This window comes from Macaca mulatta, chromosome 5 (genome assembly GCF_049350105.2).
Source record: "Macaca mulatta isolate MMU2019108-1 chromosome 5, T2T-MMU8v2.0, whole genome shotgun sequence".
In the NCBI taxonomy this organism is placed as follows: Eukaryota; Metazoa; Chordata; class Mammalia; order Primates; family Cercopithecidae; genus Macaca; species Macaca mulatta.
The window spans coordinates 137,034,470-137,055,495 of NC_133410.1; the positions used below are offsets into that span (position 1 = coordinate 137,034,470).

The window sequence follows — 21,026 nt, forward strand, 5'->3', positions numbered from 1 at the left end:
GAGTTAAAGAAAAGACAGAAGTGAAATCAGTAAGACAGCCCAGCACTGCATTTCAGGCCTGGTAGTTAAAGATTGACCCCTGATCTAACCAGTTATGTTATCTATAGATTCCAGACACTGCATGGAAAACCACTGTGAAAATCCCCGTCCTGTTCTGTTCTGTTCTGATTACCAGTGCATGCAGCTCCCAGTCACGTACCCACTGCTTGCTCAGCCGATCACGACCCTCTCACGTGGACCCCCTTAGAGTTGTAAGCCCTTAAAAGTGACAGGAATTGCTCACTCGGGGAGCTCAGTGTTTGGAGACGTGAGTCTGCCAATGCTCCCAGCTGAATAAAGCCCTTTCCTTCCATAACTTGGTGTCTGAGGGGTTCTTGTCCTGCTACAGAGCTTCCTGCAGTTTCATTAAAAACTTTATTTGGGAACAACACTATGCAGTCACTAAAATCATGCTTTCAGAGTATTTAAAGGCATATGCAAATATTGATCAGTCTTCTTACACTAAACATCATGATGTGGTTTTCTTATGTGGATACAGTAAAAGAAAAATTGTGGGAATAAGCCAGTGTTCACAGCATGTCAAATGCTCTCTTGAATGGAGTAATTGCAGGTAGCCCAAATGTTCTCTCAATCACTAGTGGTGGTAGAACAAATGCAAAGCTGGTACTCAAAGTGACTCAGGAGTATGACAAGTTTTCTGTACATGCTTTTCTGATAGTGCCTAGGAATGATGCTTTTTGCCTAAAAACAGGAAAACTGGGAGGTCTTTATTGGAACTTTCTTGCCATAGCCAAATAAACAATAATCTGTGATGAATATCATCTAACAAATTGATAGCTGACCTTAATGGAACATAGATACTCAAAAGTTATCTTTTAAGCATTTGCTACTTTAATTAGAAGAATTTGAACAATTCATTCAATATCATTGTTACAATATTCCATGACTCTTATTTTCAATATGCTCAAAGCAACTTGCAAGTTTTACAAATTCTTTGCTACAGTATTACCCGCTTATTCTGATCCATAAAAGCTCTGTACTTACACACTGTTAACATGTTAATGGCACATCTTACCAGCAACTTGCTGCACTTCCCAGTTATCAATAGAGGTTATGTAAAATACTTGGATAAGTACAGCCCGATCCAATATCGAGTTTTCTACAGAACAAAATATCTCCCAGTAGTAATTCAGCAAATTAGCTTCAAGAATGTGAGTAAAGGTATGTGTAATGTTGGATTCTGCAGATCTACCTGCAGAAACAGATCTACCTGCAGAAAGGCAGGTAGAATTACCGTTAGGAAACACAAGCAGCCTTAGCACCATGGTAAAGGTTTTAAAAACCTGATCTGTAACTGTTACGGGTTCATTTTCTAATGCAGAGAAACTGGCTAGTACACAGAGTATAGATTTAATGTGGGAGATATGCCAACTTGGAAATGCTACCCAAAGATAAAAATCTAAAGACTATCAAAATTTGCTGTTTTCTAAAATCATACATTAGAATTTTGTGAAGTCTCCTGAATGACACAAAACCAAATGAAGGGAATCAGATCAAAATTACCTGAGTAAGGCCATTTCAAGTGCCTGACAAAGATGGTCAATATTAACTTGAAAAATTAGTGTTTCCTAAGTGTTTCTGTTCATAACAATTACCTGAGGCATTCCTTACAAATAAATTCTGAGGCCCATTCTCTTTAGATTCTGGCTTAGCAGGTGGTAGGTCTGGATTGAAGGCTAAGAATCTGTACCTTAAGCAATTCTAATTATCAGGCAAGTTTGGAAAATAGGGCTAAGCAGGAGAGTGTGTGGGGGGAGGGATGGGGGGCAGGGACAGGAACAATACCAGCACTGTCTGGTCCCCTCATTCAAACACTACCTGAAAAACTACCTGAGAATGAGAAACATTCAACTGAAGTTGAGGAATTATCTACAGAACACTGTTTATTTCAAGTCCAAAACATAAATTACTCATTTTTTCTTAACAGACCACATAACTTTTACTGCATGAATATTTAGGGTGTCTCTAGTCTTAAGTACAGTTTATTACCAGACTTTAGGCTCGAATGATTCATATATATAGATATCAGTTTACTACAGAGGACATGTACTTTTAGCATTTTTTTGTTGAGGAAATATTTTACATAAAAACACAAAGCATTTACCAGCACTCCACACCTGTCTTCAGCAGATTTGGCTGAAGATGACTTTCTACAAAGCACTCCAAGACTGAGTAGAATGTAGCATTTTACATACTTTAGCTTAGTGTTGCAGTTAAAAGTTCCCCTTTGTTTGATGGCTTCTGCATATAGCTACAAAGCGGAAGTCTTTTAACTGGCGACTTGTTAAATAAAATTGTTTTAAGTGAACTTGTCCCCAGCCCAGAACCTAAGTAGTCATAATGAAATAAAATAATTGAAATATGTGGGGCTTTTAGTAAGGGCTTTTTCAGCCTATTAAAAGAATAATTTAGTATCAGTGCAATATTCTTTTAATGCTTTGTGTTCAATACATCTAGTATAATCAGTTGGCATCAAATATAAAGTAAAAAGATGTACATTTAATATACTAATTCTTACCTGAATAATCTCAGATTTCTGGAGAATGTTCTACAAAGTGGAATTTATTCCTAAAGTTATGCTGAATGTGGTACAATGTGTACAACTTGGTTACCCAGTGCCTGCTTTTCATTTCCAAGATTTTTCCTTGAATCAAATGCACAATCTTACAACTGTTATCATATTGCACTGGCTTACAGTTCTGTATATAAAGTCCAACTCAAGCTTATTTTGGTTTATTGTACATGCTTTATTAAAATGGTACTTGTATTTACAATATCTGCAGAAAGAGTCCCTTCCAAGGCGCTCACACACACATTCAGACACACCCATACAGATATCCACTCCACAGCCCCATGCACCCACACCAGTGAGATGTGGAGGGTCAGACTCCTAAAATTAGGCAGCTGTTGGGGATAAGAATTGATTTTTCAATTTTTTTTAAAACAGAAAAGCACAGGGGAATGCATTTGGCCATCACAATGCTAATTGAGTTTGTGTATATTACATATATGGCAGTTAACACTGAATATTCCTTTTACATTCTATATACACAGAATGATATCAAGGTTTTACGTTCAACAGAATATTCCAACTTCAGTCTTAATGCTGCTTGTAGTGACTTCTGAATTCATTATAGGGGCTTTCCCTAAAAATAATTCAAGTCTATGTTAAGTGAAATAAGGCACAATTAATATTGATTTGATTTAGGGAAAGGGAAGGAAAGAGAAGGGATAAAAACTGGTTTCAAATGATCTTTCTGTTGGGGAACTAGCTCTGACTTAAACCCACCTGAAATTTCTTCTTCTAATTTCCAAAGATTTATAAAGATATATATTTTTTTCCCTGACAAAGCCAAAAACAAAAGTTTGGGAATTCACATTTTAATGTTCCAGTAGCCTAAACTACTCAAATTGATGTGTACCCCCACCTCCCCTGATCAGGTCGCCTCCCTCACCAATGGTAAAATAAAAAGACACTATGTGACAGAGGAGTCCCTTGACGTTTCTTGAGGAGATCTGTACACTTGAGTAGCAAATACATATCTGGTTGTCTTCGATACATTTTAAAAAGAAAGAAAAAGAAGAAAGGAAAGAAGGAAATGAGGAAGGAAAGAAAAGAAGTAATATTGTGACTTTCTTGCTCTTTAAAGAAATCCCTGTCTCCTTCTTTTCAGGATGATGAAGCCCCACTAGACATTACAAACAACTGCAACAAATGAGTTTGGCAGCATAAATAATGTCTAGTAATCAAATCTTCATAGTGATATTCATTTATCTTGTACACAATTTGTTGAATGTTTTTCGCAGCAGGTGAATCAAACCCAGACGCTGGACATTCTGTGAAAGGGAGTAAGAATTGCAGCTCTGAAGGCCCCTGACTTTGGTTGTTTACAAAGTTCAATCCTGTTTATTGTGATCCTTGGTATCTTCTTCATCTGTATATTCTGATGGTTCTTCTCCTGGTTTTAGGAGTCTGCCTACATAATCATATTTTTCTGAAAGATACATCATAAGAAAATCAGTGGTGATCAAATTTGTTTCATTATTCCATTACACAGAGAAAAGGCATTTGTCTGTTTTAGAATCATATAAAATATGATACTAGAATATTATGTAAATATTCTAAAATTGCTTCACCATGGCTGGTCTTTATACACATGTAAAGCTTGAACAGAAGAAAACAGGATTAGGGAACTTACAAGGCTTGGGAATTCTTTTCAAGAGAGTGGTCTGTACCAGTGATTCTCAGTTGGATACTGCATCAGAATCACTTGGACATCTTTTGTAAAAATGAGTTAAGTCCAGGACCCATCTCAGTACCCAGCCAAACCAGAACAGTTGTTCCAAGGGACCCAGGGGTCAGATAAACAGCTGGGACAGCGTCACACAAGTGGTAAAAACTGATGTTACGAGGGCATAATAAAGGGGAACGATATTTTTTACCTACATTTCAAGTGTTAAGACCTGTAAAATCATTTTAGAATAAATTATAGTATTGAAATCAGTAATCAATTCAGTTTTAAATATAAGCCTGTATTTTAAAAAAACTAAACCTTAATGAACAAGCTTTAAAGGACTACAAGTATCACAATTTTTATGAGGCTTAGAGTTTGTAACAAGTCATTTTTTAAATATGGATTTTCAAAATAAGTATCACATGTAACAACCATATTTTTATTTAGCTATTTTTTGCAATTTCCTTTTTTGGACAAGTCTCACTATGTTGCCCAGGTTAGTACTTATACTCTTGAGCTCAAGGGATTCCCATCAGCAGCTGGGACCACAGGTGTGTGCCACTCCACTCAGCTTTAGGTATCTTTAAAAATATTATCAAATAATGATGGCAACAAAAACAGATGACATCCTTAGGCTCTTAAAGCATGTGAAATAGTATATATTTTCTTTGAACAAATATTTAATTTCCCAAAGAATCCAACAAAATAAAAATACCTTTAAACTGCATTTCCCATTCTCGAACACTCTCCATTTGTACTGCATTCAAATCTGAGAGATCATCATATTCATCTCTAAGTGCATCTTTATCTAGGCAAAATGTGGCCAGTCCTCTGGAGGCATCCCTACCAGCAAATATTCCATATGGACCCGCTGGAAAAAAGAAAAGAAATTATTTAGATCACCTAACAATATTTTAGAATGTCTCAAAGGAAAAAGTAAAAAACAAAAACAAAACAAAACAACAACAAACAAACAAAAATCCCTCATAATTCACATTTGTATATATCCTTTTTTTTTTTTTTTTTTTTGAGACGGAGTCTCACGCTGTTGCCCAGGCTGGAGTGCAGTGGCGCGATCTCGGCTCACTGCAAGCTCCGCCTCCCGGGTTCCCGCCATTCTCCTGCCTCAGCCTCCTGAGTAGCTGGGACTACAGGCGCCCGCCACCGCGCCCGGCTAATTTTTTGTATTTTTAGTAGAGACGGGGTTTCACTGTGGTCTCAATCTCCTGACCTTGTGATCCGCCCGCCTCGGCCTCCCAAAGTGCTGGGATTACAGGCTTGAGCCACCGCGCCCGGCCTGTATATATCCTTAATTTCAAAACATGCACAGATACTAGATGGAATAAGAGAAGAAATTTGTTGGAAATCTGCCTTTTGACCAAAGTAAAGCTTTTCACTTACATCTTAAAACCCTCAATTTCAATTACTTCAGATACCCCCAAACTTAAATTCAAAATGAAGACTGTGAGGTAATGAGGGAGAAGAAAAAACTTAAGTGGTTAGGTTTAGAAGCCAGTTTGCTTGAGAGGAAATAATGTTTACTGGTTGCTGTTAATTAATAGTGGCATCCAAAAAAAAAATAAAAATAATCAACAGAACATCATGTATTATGTACAGACTCAGCTGAATTGTGAATCTGTAACAATTTTCTCTTTGCTATCCTTATGAAGTTTGTAATTCTATGAGAAAACAGACTGTATCATCTTTGTGGTCCCAGTGACTAGTTCAGTGCTCAACACGCATTTAATAAATCTTTGCTGAGTGGTTTAATAAAAAAAGACCCATATTCAAAATAAATCACCGGACTACCATAATATATATACAATGATCTATATAAACTAAGAAAAGTCATTAGGGAAAATAATAGCTCTTACTTGTCATGACTTTTGAGAAACAGAGGAAGTAGCTATAAGGAATAATTCTTCTGGACTGACACATTAAGCAATAATTAGCATTTTACCCAAGGAATTAGGTACCGTTCTCTCTGAGGAGAAATGGCATGACTGATGTGCTGACAAAAACCATTCCCACGGTCTGTCCTTGAGAATAGCAATTCGTTCATCTCTGTATCCTCAATGCCTAGCACTGTGCCTGGCATAAAGTAGGACTGAAATAATTTTCTTCCAAATGACTTAGCTGTAGTTCCAAATAAAACCAAACTCAAGATTCTGACCCTTCAAACAGATTCACTTATGGTAGGCAAAGACACTATTATGAACAACAACAGAGTGGTGAAAAAGAGGGCTTATAAATAAAAGAACAAAGTATGTTCTGATAAGCAAACAAGCAGAAAAAAACTAGAACTTCCTTGATTTTTAAATGAGCGAAATGATTATATTCATATGTAAAAGCATTTAGGAAATTGGAAGTTATGTGTCAAAAAGTCTCTATACTTTCTGAGAGTAGAAATTGAGGTTTCACTTAAATAGGTATCTAAGCATTTATGAGTATTAACTTGAGTTGCAAACAGCACTGTACTATAAAGTTAACCAGATGTGAAATTCATTCCCTGAAGTTTACTGCATGGAACTAGAAGTAGCATTAGCAATAATTTTAAGAGTAACATTAATAGGAATTGATACAGTAACATGAAAGTAAAGCTAACAGTTCCAGTGAAGTACATTTTTATTCTGCTTTTCTTATTCTTATTGCATTTTCCATATTGCTACTTGGTATCACACAACTATCAACAATTATTTAATCATTGAATGGTTATACATTATCCCACTGAATGGATGTGTACCTGTAATTTATTTTATCTGTCTATTAACATAGGCTACCATTTTATACTTTCAAATGTGTCTTCTATATAAGAATATGGAATACAATTTACCACTGGCCAATATTCGTAACCTTCAAACTTTTTCTATCATCTCAACTGACATTCAAAAGGGTATTAACCAGGCTGGGTGTGGTGGCTCATGCCAACACTGTGGGAGGTGGAGGTGGGTGGATCACCTGAGGTCAGCAGTTTGAGACCAGCCTGGCCAACATGGTGAAACCTCGCCTCTACTAAAACTAAAAAAATTAGCCAGCTGTGGTGGCGTACGCCTGTAATCCCAGCTACTTGGGAGTCTGAGGCAGAATTGCTTGAATCCAGGAGATGGAGGTTGCAGTGAGTTGAGATCACGCCACTGCACTGCGGCGTGGCCGACAGAGCAAGACTCTCAAAAAAAAAAAAAAAAAAGGGTATTAACCAGTTATGTCTGTGTGTGTGCACGCACATGTGTGTGCAAAATACACGCTTTGTGGCAATGGGTGTTTTCTGGAGGACAAGGAGAGAGACAGAGACAGAGAACTAGTGTGTGTAAAAATAAAATTTCCTGAGAAACAATGACAAAAAAATATATAAACGTTATGTTTACCCTTAATGCTGACTAGACCAATGTTTATAAACTTGAAAAGCAAAAAGTGAAACACACAAAAGGAAAAATAAAACTAATAAAGGCCATAACAATCTACAAATGGAAAATGATAGTTTCAATTTTTGAAAGAATTTTCCAGCAACCTCACTTTCCTCTCAGATTTCCCAAAGTGGAAGGGACAGACTTTGCCTTCCTCACTTGGCAGATAAAAAACCGGAGCAGAGGCATTCAGTGTGATTTGCCTAAAATTACTGACAGAACTGGGAGTACTACTTCCACTTTCCTAAATCCTCCAAACGGTGTATCTCAAGAAAACACATAGAAGACTCACAAGTCCAAAGACGGAGTAACAACCAGGAAAACAGGAGCATCTTACTATTTACAAAATTTCAAGAGAATGAAGATTTTCGAATATTTATTAAATCAAAATGGAAGAGAAGTAACAAAAAAGCTCTACTCAATAGCTCTTCTTAGCATTCTATTATAGTATTTATCTCCATGGCCTGCAAACATTAATATACTTCAGGCACTTCAGAGTATAAGCCATAGAACACATTTAAATGATACAAAGAAGATAAAATTATTATAAAAACAGCAATCAGAAAGTCCTCCATCTTTGAGTATATTAATATATACCAGTGCATTCTCTAATAAATTTCTCTACCAACTTCCCTAAGAAAGCTTCAACACTGAATGAATAAAAAAAAATTTCATAAAATATGCTCTTTCTGGGGTACGGTGGGGGTGAATGATTGACTTGGTAAGAGTGAACTTGAGTCAACAGTTAATAATCCAAGCCAAATTCTAGACAAATGATGTCCTGTTGACTCTTGAACAGAAAAGAATAATTCAGTGATTAACATATTCCCCTACTGCCTAAACTATATTAAGCTGTCTTCTCCATATGTTTAGAATTTCCCTCAGGAAGCATTTAACTTCTGCAAAGGTCTTTTTGGTAATAGTTTTCTATGCTCTTTCCTGTAAGACCATTAACAAATTTTTTTGTTTCGTTTTTTGAGACAGGGTCTTACTCTGTCACCCAGGATGGAGTACAATGGCTCGATCATGGCTCAATCATATTTCACTGTATGCTCTACTTACCTGGGCTCAAGTGATCCTCCTGCCCTAACCTCCCAAATAGCTGGGACTAGAGGCATGGCCCACCAGGCCTGCCTAATTTCTTTTATTTTTTGTAGAGACAAGGTCTCACTCTGTTGCCCAGCTGATCTTGAACTCCTGGCCTCAAGCAATCCTCCTGTCTTTGCCTCCCTAAGTGTTAGAGTTACAGGCCTAAGGCACCATGCCCAGCCTTCTGTAAGGTCATTAAAGAATATAACATTAAGAACTAAAGTTGGAACTGGATAGGTTACTCTGAGGAAGGAGGATTTGAGGTCTAATAAAAGGATATTTCCCTGCATTCATAATACAATCAGGAGCTTATCTGAAAAGTCAGCAATACCTTCCCATTCCATTACCCCCTTACATAACAAACTTAAAATATTTACCAATTCTAATATTTTGGTAAGTATACTTGGCTATTCATAACATTAAAACAATAGGGAGCTACCCAAATAAACCAAATTTGAAATGGTTTAAGTCTGTTGCATGGTATAATTTATTTATTTATATTAGTATTTTTTTTGAGACAGTCACACTCTGTCACCCAGGCTGGAGTGCAGTGGTGTGATCTCAGCTTACTGTAACCTCTGCCTCCTAGGTTCAAGTGATTCTCCTGCCTCACTCAGCCTCCCAAGTAGCTGGGATTACTGGGTGTGGCACCATGCCCGGCTAATTTTAATATTGTTGGTAGAGAGGGGGTTTCACCATGTATGGTGACTAGGCGGGTCTTGAGCTCCTGACCTCAGGTGATCTGCCCACCTCAACCTCCCTGTGCCCAGCTTAATTTATTTCTAAAAAGGCTAGTTTACATAAACTGATCTGGTTATTTTTTATTATTAAGGCTCATTTAGACACTAACAGTTCAGTAATAACTAGAAGAATTAAATTCTGTTGCTTTATCAAATATTAAAATATAATGCTGATCCAAAAATAGCCTCCCAATTTTAAGCAAATTCTTGCTACAAAAAATGAACAGCATTATTCAGTCAAAGCAGATACTCTGAAATGTACCTACATAACAAATATTCAAGGACATCATTTTAAAGATAAATTTTATTTCAAAGCTATTGTTAAATATACCAACATGAGGCAGGCGGATCACGAGGTCAGGAGATCGTGACCATCCTGGCTAATGTGGTGAAACCCTGCCTCTACTAAAAAATACAAAAAATTAGCCGGGCATGGTGGCAGGCGCCTTGTAGTCCCAGCTACTCGGGAGGCTGAGGCAGGAGAATGGAATGAACCTGGGAGGCAGAGCTTGCAGTGATCTGAGATCTCGCCACTGTATTCCAGCCTGGGAGACAGAGCGAGAGTCTGTCTCAAAAACAAAAAAACAAAAAAAACAAAAACCAACATGATAGTATACTAGTCAGAATTCAGATTTCATTTAGTTTTTAGAGTCAATCCAACTTGTGGTCAAGGTATTTTAAAGTTCAATAAACCTATTAGTTACTGTATCCTAAAACTGCTTACTTTAATATAATCAGTTAGAATAAGGTGACATATTCTTGAAACAGCAACAACATATGTTCATTGTAAAATGTTTTAAATATTACTTTAATAAACAGAAAATTCCAGGAGGAAGTAAATAAAATATGTAGTAACAGATAATTCTGTGATTATTAGGATGATTATATAGCTACCTTAGTGTTTCTAAGGGGATATTTTAGTTATTCTCACTGTTTAAAAACCACATCTCTGAGAGATGAACTTTAATTAATTAAAGTTTATCAACAGTGCAGTTTTCAGGCCTGTTTTGACAAGTCTTTTGTGATTATAAATTCAGTAACTAATAACACTTAGTATTGCGTAATTTATTCCAAATAAGATTATAATGAGCCTATCAACAAATGAGGCAATACGTAAAAGTGATTAACTGAACTAATAAATTTTTTTATGCTTAGGTCCAGTAAGTCCCAAGACTTTTAGAGAGAATGCAGTATGGTAAAACTGAAATAAAACCTCTCAAGAAGACAGATACTTGGGTTCTAGAGGATCCACTCAACAAGTAACAATGAGCAAGTCTCAATTTCTGTAGTCCTTAGATCCCTCAAATATAAATTAGGAAAATTATTTTACCTGCCTAAAGTTGAGGCCAAACTAAATAATCTCTTGAATAGTATGACTCTATAAGAGACTGAAAATGCAATTTTGCTTCTGAAATTTGAGCTACTGTCAAAAGCTCCCAGCAACACTGTGAACTAAGCATATGGCCTTAACTCCAGGGTCCATGGGTAGGCTGGGGTAAAGACGGAAAAATTAAAACTCCAGGCCCGTGCCACTTATGGGAGTGGGGCCTGAGTTTATCCAACCCATGTAGAATGAAAATTCCAAGGTGAAAAAATAGTATGAACGCAGATATCTACAGGAATGAACACTCAAGATGACTTCAAGTATTGGGAAAAAGGGATTACTCCCCTTTTGGGGAAACATGTTGGGACAACTAGATAACCTTCTGTTAAAAAACACAACCCCTTGGGAGGCCAAACACAACCCCTTGGATCCCGAGGTCAGGAGCTTGAGACCAACCTGGCCAAGATGGTGAAACCCCATCTCTTATACTAAAAATACAAAAATGAGCCGGGCGCAGTGGTGGGCACCTGTAATATCGGTTACTCGAGAGGCTGAGGCAGGAGAATCGCTTGAACCCGGGAGACGGAGGTTGCAGTGAGCCGAGATGGCGCCACTGCACTCTAGCCTGGGCGGCAGAGCAAGACTCCTTCTCAAAAACAAACAAACAAACAAACAAACAAACAAACACACACCATCCCACCAAATTTGGACTCTAATTTCACATCTTAAAGCAAAATCAATTTCAAATGGAACTAAAAAACTGAAAACATAGAGGTACTAAAAAAACTACACATTTTTAAAAACAATTTTTAAGTGCATAAAGTCTTTAAATATACTACATAACTTAGCAGCCATAAAAGATAAATTTGAATATATAAAACCAAAAATTTGTGTGGTTCAAAAAAAACACCATAAATAAGTAAAAGACAACTAAACTAGAAAAAATATTTGCAGCAAAGGCTGATTTACTTTACAAAGAACAACTAAAATTTGTAAGATCTATATGATGATTGAAAAACTGTGCCAAGGCTGGGCGCAACGGCTCATGCCTGTAATCTCAGCACTTTGGGAGGCTGCGGTGGGCAGATCACCTGAGGTCAGAAGTTCGAGACCAGCCTAACCAACATGGAGAAACCCCATCTCTACTAAAAATACAAAATTAGCTGGGTGTGGTGGCACATGCTTGTAATCCCAGCTACTCGGGAGGCTGAGGCAGCAGAATCACTCGAACCCAGGAGGCAGAGGTTGCAGTGAGCTGAGATCATGTCACTGTACTCCAGCCTGGGCAACAAGAGTGAAACTCCGTCTCAAAAAAAAAAAAAAAAAAAAAAAAAAAAAAAAAAAAAGAAAAACTGTGGCAAAGAATATATGAATAAGCAATTTGTAGAAAAGGAATCATAAATGACTCAACTTTTTAAAAAGAAGTCCAACCTCACTAAGTAAATGAGAAGTGTAAATGTAAACAAATATTGAGATACCATTTTAACCCAGATTGACATAGACCAAGAAGTTTAATATCACGTTTTTGGCAAGAAGTTAGAAACAGGCATTTTCATCAAGTGTAAATTGGTCTAACCTCTCTGAAGGGCAGTTCGGAAACAAGAATCCAAATTAAAAATGTCCATATCCCAAGCCTCAGTGATTTTATTTCCAGGAATTTACTTGATAATCATAATTTTACACACATGTGTAAAATGACATGTACATATTTATTGCATCATGCAACAGGAGATTGAAAACAAATGTTAACGGTGGACTGTTAAATTATGACATTCATATAACAGAACGTTAAGAACGTTATGCATGTATTTAAAAGAATAAGATGGTTCTCTATACTGATGTGAAAGGCTCTTGTGATATTAAAATATTGTGAAGCGTATGCATAGTATACTATAATTAGAGTGGGGGGAAAGGAAGATATCCACACGCTTGTACTTGCACCGAAAATAGCTCTAGAACAATACGTATACTGGTCCTTTGCCTCTTTGGAAGGGAACCTGGTGGCTGGGAGTAGTTGTGGGAAACAGACTTATTTTTCACTGTATATCCTTTTGAATTTTCTATTTTGAGCATGTATTACTTAATTTAAAAAATCATTGTTTTAACTTACGTGAGGCCCTATTTCACAACACACCCAAACCACTTTACAGGGCCACTTTCACAACTTAGGGCTCATAGAATTTTACAGGAAATACTCCAAAATTAAAAAAAGTAATTACTGAAGATAATAAGTTCACAACAAAAAATATAAACTACATGAAGAAACAAACCATCATAGAGGAGTGAGCACATATAACAGGAGAACTGGCATTCCAAGAATAAATAGAAGCAGATTAAAGAACTAAAGTAAATTTGCTTAAAATTATTAAGAAACAGTACATAAGGAAAGATTAAGAGACATTAAGAATAGATGAAAACCTAATGTATATCTACTAACAGTTCCAGAGGAAGGAACAGAGATAATGGAGGAGGCAATAAGTAACAGCAAATTTTCTGGGGAAAAAAAAAAAAAAGGACAATTATGTCCAGACTTGAGTAGACTTTGGTACATGGTAAATAAAATCAAAACCACACCTGGACAAATCCTAGTAAAAGAGGAAAACGCCAAAGACAAAAAGATCTCAACTACAACCAAAGGGAAGAAACAGATTAACAAGAGTAAAGACAAACTACAAGCCGACTCCCCACCAAGTGGAAGACAAAAGAGCTGAGGTAAAATAAGGTCAATGTACACTTTTTTTTGAGACGGGGTCTCGCTGTGTCACCCAGGTTGAGTGCAGTGGTGTGATGAAGGCTCACTGATCTTCTGGGCTCAAGCAATCTTACTACCTCAGACTCTTGAGTAGCTGGGACCACAGGTGCATGCCACTATGCCTGGCCAATTTTTTATATTTTTGTAAGAGACAGGGTCTCGCCATATTGCCCAGGCTAGTCTTGAACTGCTGGGCTCAAGCAGTCTTCCCACCTTGGTCTCCCCAAAATGGTAGGATTATAGGTGTGAGCCACTGTGCCTGGCCCACTCTCCAATTTTATATTCTAAACCCAAACTATTATTCCTGAGTGAGGACAAACAAAAAAATTTTTCCTGCCAGTGAAAAACTATAGGACATACCTCACTAAAATAAAAAGTGAACTCCAAACCAAGAAATGAGATGCAAGAAACAACAGTAAATTAAAAAATGATAACCATGCTGGTAAATTTAAACAAGAACTATTTTAAAAAGATAATTTCATCAATTTTGGGGTGGACTTTGAAAAAATATAGTGAAACTAAAGTCTAATAGTGATACTGTGGAAAACAGGATGGGGGAGGAATCAGAGTTAAAGCTTTCTAACCAGGGCCTCAACATAAGACTATGTACAATGCAGGGGATACTATCCATATTTGTAGTCGTGGCAGTTTTGCTTATTTATTAAGAAATAATCTGTCAAATGTCAGTAAAGTATCTTAAAGAGGCAGCTTTTTCTAATTCACACTAAAATGATGTTTGGCTAAAATTCTTATATTATTCAAAAGCATAGGATAGTCAGCTATAGCAAAAACTTAAGGAAATCACCAAAAGGATAGAAATAGAATACATCGACATCAGTAGAGGGGAGAAAATGGAAGAAATAAATCAGTCTGAGAAGGAAAAATAGTGGGAAGAGAGGCAAAGAAAAGTAAGGTGAAGAGAAATCACAAAATAAGATGATAGAAATAAACCTAAATATACCAGTAATCACAAAACATATACACTAATTAAGCTATTAAAGGACACAGTGCTAATATTAGATTTAATGAAAAAATCCAGCTATATGTCATTAATGTGAGAAGAATAAAACAACACAGATTGACTAAAAGTAAAGGGATGGAAAATGAAATATTGTGTTAATACTAATCAGATAAAGGCTGCAGCCAAATCTGAAAATCAACAGTATTAAAGATGTTTCTAATATGATCAGTTCTAGATCTACTGCTAGATGGCTTTGCTCAGTATAGTAGGCATAGTAATAATCTCACTTCAGAACATTCTCATACCCAGTCTTTGTATGGCTGGCTCTGTTAGGTTTTTGCTGAAATGTCAAGTCCTTTTTCTTGACAATTTAACACAAAAAAGGTAACCTTGCTTAGCCACTTAATCTAAATAAAGTCCTTTGTTATCCTCTATTCCCATTCTATTAATTTCTTTTACAGCATGTTTAATTACAGATTATAATTACATACTGAAATCCTTGTTTACTGCCTGTCTTCCTTAATAGACTATTAACTCCATGAGGATAGGAAAACATCTGTTTTGAAGACTCAGTTAACTCAATTTCTCATATCTTAAGGTTTTACTGTAATGAAATCCAGGGAAGTCTTTCTCAGTATTTAAAAACGGAGCTGAAATCCTATTATTAAAGATCCTGAGGCTGGATATAGGCTCCAAAAGAATACAGGAGTTATACAGTCAGGTCTGTCATGAGTGCACAGGGAAAGGAGTGGTCTATGTCAGAGTGTTGAAAAAATAATTAAAAGAATTTGAATGGCTAATTCCAGATGTTATTAAATCTACTCCTTTCTTCCACCCTGAATAATAGCTTCCAGTTTCAACCTATCCTTTTATAATATGCTTTAGTATTTAACACAAATACAATGCCCTCAAAGATTAAAAACAATGGGATGATGTTGAATTCAGAGCCAACTAAGTATAACTAGTAGAAATTTGAGCAGAATATTAAAAAACCATCAGAAAACCTGGCTAATCCTTTTATCTTACTGGTAGGTAACAGAAGCATATGGGCATTAGCCCAAACAACAAAGCCAGTTGGCTTCAAAGCAAGAAGCTGGGATGAGGTGGGTAGTGTCAACTTTAGGACATCCATGAAGAAATAGGTAAGATTGGGTCCGGTTTTTGTGATGCAACTCTGCAAACATAGAGTTTCCAATTCTGCAAACTAAACTATTAAATAAAAGTGAACATATTGAAGATAAAGTTTAAAATGGAGGAAAAACACTTCAAGGTACATGTGTTTTTTTCCCCAACCTCCTAAATATTAGGCATCTCATGGGGTTCTTCTTATGTGACTTTTTTCTTTCAGTGGAACTTAAAAGGTAAGTTGGAAAAAATATAGCTTTGGTATATGTCAAAGAATACTCTACCTGGGATAAGGGAGCAGCAGTGTTATAAGCTTCAACAACGCGAGATAAACTATCAAAAAGGTCAAGTGTATAATTTTTTGCCATTCCAAAAAAATAAAAGCACTGTTTTAGTAAAGTTCCACAGCAGTAATATTAAATCAAAGTGTTAAAAATTATACTAGCTGTTTGAGTCTTTAAAACTTATGATTCTGTAAACATGTGAAACTGAATAGACTATGTTATGATACAATGGGAAGGATTGAAGCTATGAAAACCTGGATTTAATTCTTAGTGTTGCCACCTACTAGATATGTGGCTTTGGGCAATCTCATAGGGCTGTTTGAAAATCAGAGATACTAAGCTCAATAAATGAAGTTTCCTCCTCCTCCTCCGACCTTTAGAATCAGTATTTTCAACAACTCTCTGGGAAGACAGAAATACTCTAAAAGGTGCCTTGTTAGTGCAACAGGTGGCACGCCAGTCTCACAATCCGAAAAAAACCTAAGTGCACCGTCCAAAACGGTAGCCATGGGGGTGCTGAGCACTTTATATGTGGCTGGTGTTACTAAAGAACTCAAGTTTTAATTATATCTAATTTTAATTAATTTACATTTAATTAACCACTTGGGGCCACCATTTTGGGCAGTATAACATAAAGCCATAAAAGCATTTTTTTTTGAGAGAGAGTCTCATTCTGTCATCCAGGCTGGAGTGCAACGGCACGATCTCAGCTCACTGCAACCTCCACCTCCTGGGTTCGACTGATTCTCTTGCCTCTGCCTCCCGAGTAGCTGGGATTACAGGCACCCACCATCATGCCCGGCTAATTAGAAACAGGGTTTCACCATGTTGGCCAGGCTGGTCTCGAACTTCTGACCTCAGGTGATCTGCCCACCTTGGCCTCTCAAAGTTCTGGGATTAAGGTGTTAGCCACCGTGCCTGGCCTTTATTTATTTATTTAATTTTTTTTTTTTTTTTTTAGTAGAGCTGGGGTTTCACCATGTTTTCCAGTCTGGTCTCAAACTCCTGACCTCATGTGATCCGCTTGCCTTGGCTTCCCGAAGTGCTGGGATTACACATGTGAGCCACCATGCCTGGCCGAACCATGTTTTTTTGAGGCTTTATATCCTTGGATTTAGGGGAACCAGGGAAGGGTATGCAGAAAAACAACAGTAAGATTCTCTACAAGTTATGCTTGGTGAGTTAGAAAAATAAAAGATTCTCTACAAGTTTATCACAGGATGCAGTTTACTAGAAATAGTATAGATAAGCTTTGTGGTAATATCCATCTGGATTTATCAGACATACATGTGATCCAAGCCAATCTACCTAAAATACCTAAACCTCAGATTCTCCATCTGTAGAGCAGCAATACTTACCAACTTCACTGAGGAATTATGGAGATAAAAAAATTAATGGATGCTTAACAAATCTGGTTTTCTTTCTCCTCCAATATTCAGTTTTACATGACCAAACTTTCCTCACATGCTGGCCAAGCGCCTAATCTGTTACTAAATTTAATACTTGCAAATACAGTTAATGCCAACTGTTTGCCAAAATGTGTATACTCCACCAAATTTATTGTCAATATTTAATTAAGAGTCTGAACTTTAAAAATGTATGTCTAAAAATAAACATATGTTCAGCATTATGGAAAAATCTCACAAAATTTAATCCTAAAACCATTACTGTGAAATTAGAGTAGATATTGGTTAGGCACAGAAACTAACAATTACTGCTGCTGAATTATTCTGCTACAAAACTGCTTAATTTATGAGGATGAAAATAATTAAAAGCAAAACTGAACTTGTATCTGTTTTACAGCCAGAAATTTGGCTTTAAGATTTTTTGAAAAGTACTACTTATTACATTTTCTATTAATATGCAATATCAACATATTCTGAGCCCATAAAATGATCTGGCTTTCTTTAAGGTTCCTTTCAATAATAAAATATTCAAATATCTGTTAGGCTGTTGATTAACTGTAGAATACTAACTGTATATCACTCTTAGGTTGTTCATCAGAACCTAGGAACTGGCAGAAACTAATCTAAAACTGACTTCTCCATTGTAATCTCAAGAGCCTCCCTCAGTGCACTTACCATAAAAAAGCAATCTACCACCTATGACTCTTAATTTTTATTATTTTTTTTAATACAGAGTCTCTCTGTCGCCCAGGCTGGAGTGCAATGGGGCAATGTCGGCTCACTGCAACCCCTACCTCCTGAGTTCCAGCAATTCTCCCTGTCTCCGCCTCCCGAGTAGCTGGTATTACGGGCACCGGCCACCACACCTGGCTGATTTTCTCGTATTTTTAGTAGAGACGAGGTTTTGCCATGTTGGCCAGGCTGGTTTCGAACTCCTGACCTCTGGTGATCCACCCGCCTCGGCCTCCCAAAGCGCTGGGATTACAGGCGTGAGCCACCGCGCCTGGCTTTAATTTTTAATTTCTATCACAGAACAAACATTTGCCTCTGGAGGCTGCCAAACTGTCTCTATGACTGTCTCTCCTAACTATTTTCAGATACTGCCAAGGCATAATGTGTGAGGACTAATACAATTCTTTGTACTAATACTTTGTTTTCTTCAGTGGCAGTTCAGACAGAGGGTACAAAAGCTGATCTTTCAGCTGGGTAAGGTCTATATTAAAAATTTAAACCTGTACAGGATTTCTAATCACTTAACACACATTTTAATACTAATGGGGAAAAAGCTTGAACTAGGTATAAAATGCTGTGTAAATCCTTGATTTAAAAAAAGTTTACTTCACTTGGCCTGTTTAAATACTGTACTTTGGCCCTGCTCTCTTGTCCCACATGTGCTTAAGTAAACAAAAATGTATTAACCATTTCAGCTGATATAAGATTTCAGTAGACACCTTGTGTTCACATTTATATAACTAGAAGCAAAAACTCTGTAAGCTATGTATTCACTTGGTTGGATTAAATGTGTATATATACACAGAAGTACAAACAACTAAGAAATAAATTACGTAATTCAACAACAAAAATCTCCTATTTCTTATCTCTAGTCCAATGAACAAACTACAAACCAAAGCACTTCTAAAATATCTTCCAGCTACCAACCACTGAAATCAGAAGTATATATTTTTAAGTGTCAATAAATCTCAAACACTTAGAGATTAAATTAAGGAGAAAACCAGCTTATTTCCAGACTGCCAACCCTGTGACTTTAAGGCTTGGATGTACTCTCTCCAATACCAGGTCACTTTAGGTCTCTAATTTAATTATTTATTCTTATTGTAGTCACCACTTTTCTTTTTTTAAAGCTTAGTACTAATCAGTGCACAACCAGGATGTACAGTGTTGCTCAACTCTATGATATACCAACAGGTTCCATGAGTCTGGAGTTTATTAACATAATCCAAAATGTATGCTATAACCACACTGTAAAACAAGGGCTTCTAAATCAACTACCCTACACAAAGTTCTCTGAAAACAAATTTCTAAAAATCTTTAACTTGCATAACTGGCACATGGGGGTATGAATCTACGACTCTTCTAAGTTTTTTCTCCTCAGTTCTGCTAAGTGAAAACACAAGTCATTATCAACGTGTACTTGAAAAGCAGAAAAAAAAAAAAAGAAACGAGAGACATGCCTGCTGGGTATAGGAGCTCCACCCCCAAAACTCAGGGCGAATATCCTTACCAGTCTTTAATAAGCTCTGCATTCTGGTCTGTCCTCATCCCACATACCTTGTTAATCATGGAAAGCAACTCCGAACTAAAACTGGTTTAAAAAGAGTCCGAGGTGTTGCTTATTCGTCCGGACTTCAGAGACTGGAGGGTTGGGACTTTACATGCCCCTAAACGTGGCCTTACGGAGAGCAATACAGCGAGGGAAAAAGGAGATCAGTGGCCAAAAAAAAAAAAAAAAAGGAGCGTGGGGCGGGGGCAAGGAAAAGCAAGCTGTGAATTACAGAGCGTAAAACTTTAGTTTAGGTCCCAACTTCAGAAATCTCCCTTCCCTGGTGCCCCAACCACCCCAGGAATTAGGAGACTCAAAAGAGGTTAAGGGCCAGCGCTGATCGGTGACAAATGTAACGATTTTGAAAAATCCAGCCAAAAAAAAAAAAAAAAAAAAGGCTGCGAGGAGAAATGGCATGGAAGAAAGATGAATGCTGAGAGCTGGTCGCTGGGGCGCCAGCGGGGACCCTGGTTTCGGGAGAAGAGCTGGAGGTGCCCGCAGCTGCGGGGGGGCGGCGTATGCGTAGGGGCGGGGCGGGCCGTCCCAGGTGCGGCGGCCGAGGCGCGGGGGTCCAGGCGACGAGAAGGCTGGGCAAACTAACCCGGTGCCCAGAGGCCTCCCCGTCCGAAGGGGGTCGTGCTTGAGCTGTAGTGGGTCCTTCCCCTCCCCTTCCAACTCCTCACCCGGGCCGTAGAACTTGCTGCCTTTGGTCACGTCGAAGACTTTCCCATTAACCGCGAGCAGGATGCGCGGGTTGCGGGACCCGTCGTACTGGCGCAGCTGCTCCAAACTGAAGTCCCGCTTCTTCATGCGAGGCAGAGAGGCAGCGGGGCTCTCCTCGCCCGCCCCGGCCCCGGTCCCCAGACCCCGCCGCCCCCAGCGCACCCACAGCCGGTAGGCCCCCAGCAGCACCAGCGCCACCAGCGCCACGTTCAGCAGCATCTCCCCGCCCCCCGTCAGAAGCGCCAACGCCGCCGCCGCCCAGCCGCCCCCTTCCGCTGCCGCTCCCGCGCCGCCCGGACTCTCGCTGCCGCCGTCGCTGCTGCTCTCGCTGCCACTCCCCAGGGTGCCTAGCTTCACGTCCCCATCACCCGCCGCCATCACTGCCCGCCAGCGCCTTCCTCCTCCTCCCCGCCCCCTGCCCCCCCCAACCCCACGGCCGGCCCCGCCCATCTGGGGGCCTCCCAGCCAATAACGTGAGGAGAGGGGGCGGGGTCAGGGCCGCTCCTGATTGGGTGTTGACGGGGTAACGTTGTCTCGGATCTCTCCCGCCGCCTCCCTTCTTTCGCTGGCCGCGCACGCGTGCGACGCCCCGCCCACCTCGCCCCACACTTCCCTGCTCTAGCTGCAAGCCTCCGCTAGGTT

The 21,026-nt window shown here is 38.5% G+C and overlaps 1 protein-coding gene across 1 annotated transcript; it reads right to left on the reverse strand.

Annotated features, from left to right (window-relative positions):
- Positions 1-1,917: 1,917 nt before the first annotated feature.
- On the reverse strand, positions 1,918-20,776 carry PGRMC2 (progesterone receptor membrane component 2). The gene is made up of 3 exons (XM_001082791.5): positions 20,345-20,776; positions 5,011-5,166; positions 1,918-4,055 (listed from the first exon to the last, which is right to left on the reverse strand). The coding sequence occupies exons 1-3, from the start codon at positions 20,760-20,762 to the stop codon at positions 3,958-3,960; spliced, it is 672 nt and encodes a 223-aa protein (XP_001082791.2). The 5' UTR covers positions 20,763-20,776; the 3' UTR covers positions 1,918-3,957.
- Between the last annotated feature and the right edge of the window lie 250 nt (positions 20,777-21,026).

Bases quoted from the DNA above. Each gene is read 5' to 3' on its own strand.
- PGRMC2 (XM_001082791.5), bottom strand. From the start codon at position 20,762: ATGGCGGCGGGTGATGGGGACGTGAAGCTAGGCACCCTGGGGAGTGGC. The intron at 5,167-20,344 runs GTGAGGAGTTGG...TCTTTTTTCCAG, and splicing joins CAGCAAGTTCTACGGCCCGG to CGGGTCCATATGGAATATTT. The intron at 4,056-5,010 runs GTATTTTTATTT...TGTATCTTTCAG, and splicing joins ATGGGAAATGCAGTTTAAAG to AAAAATATGATTATGTAGGC.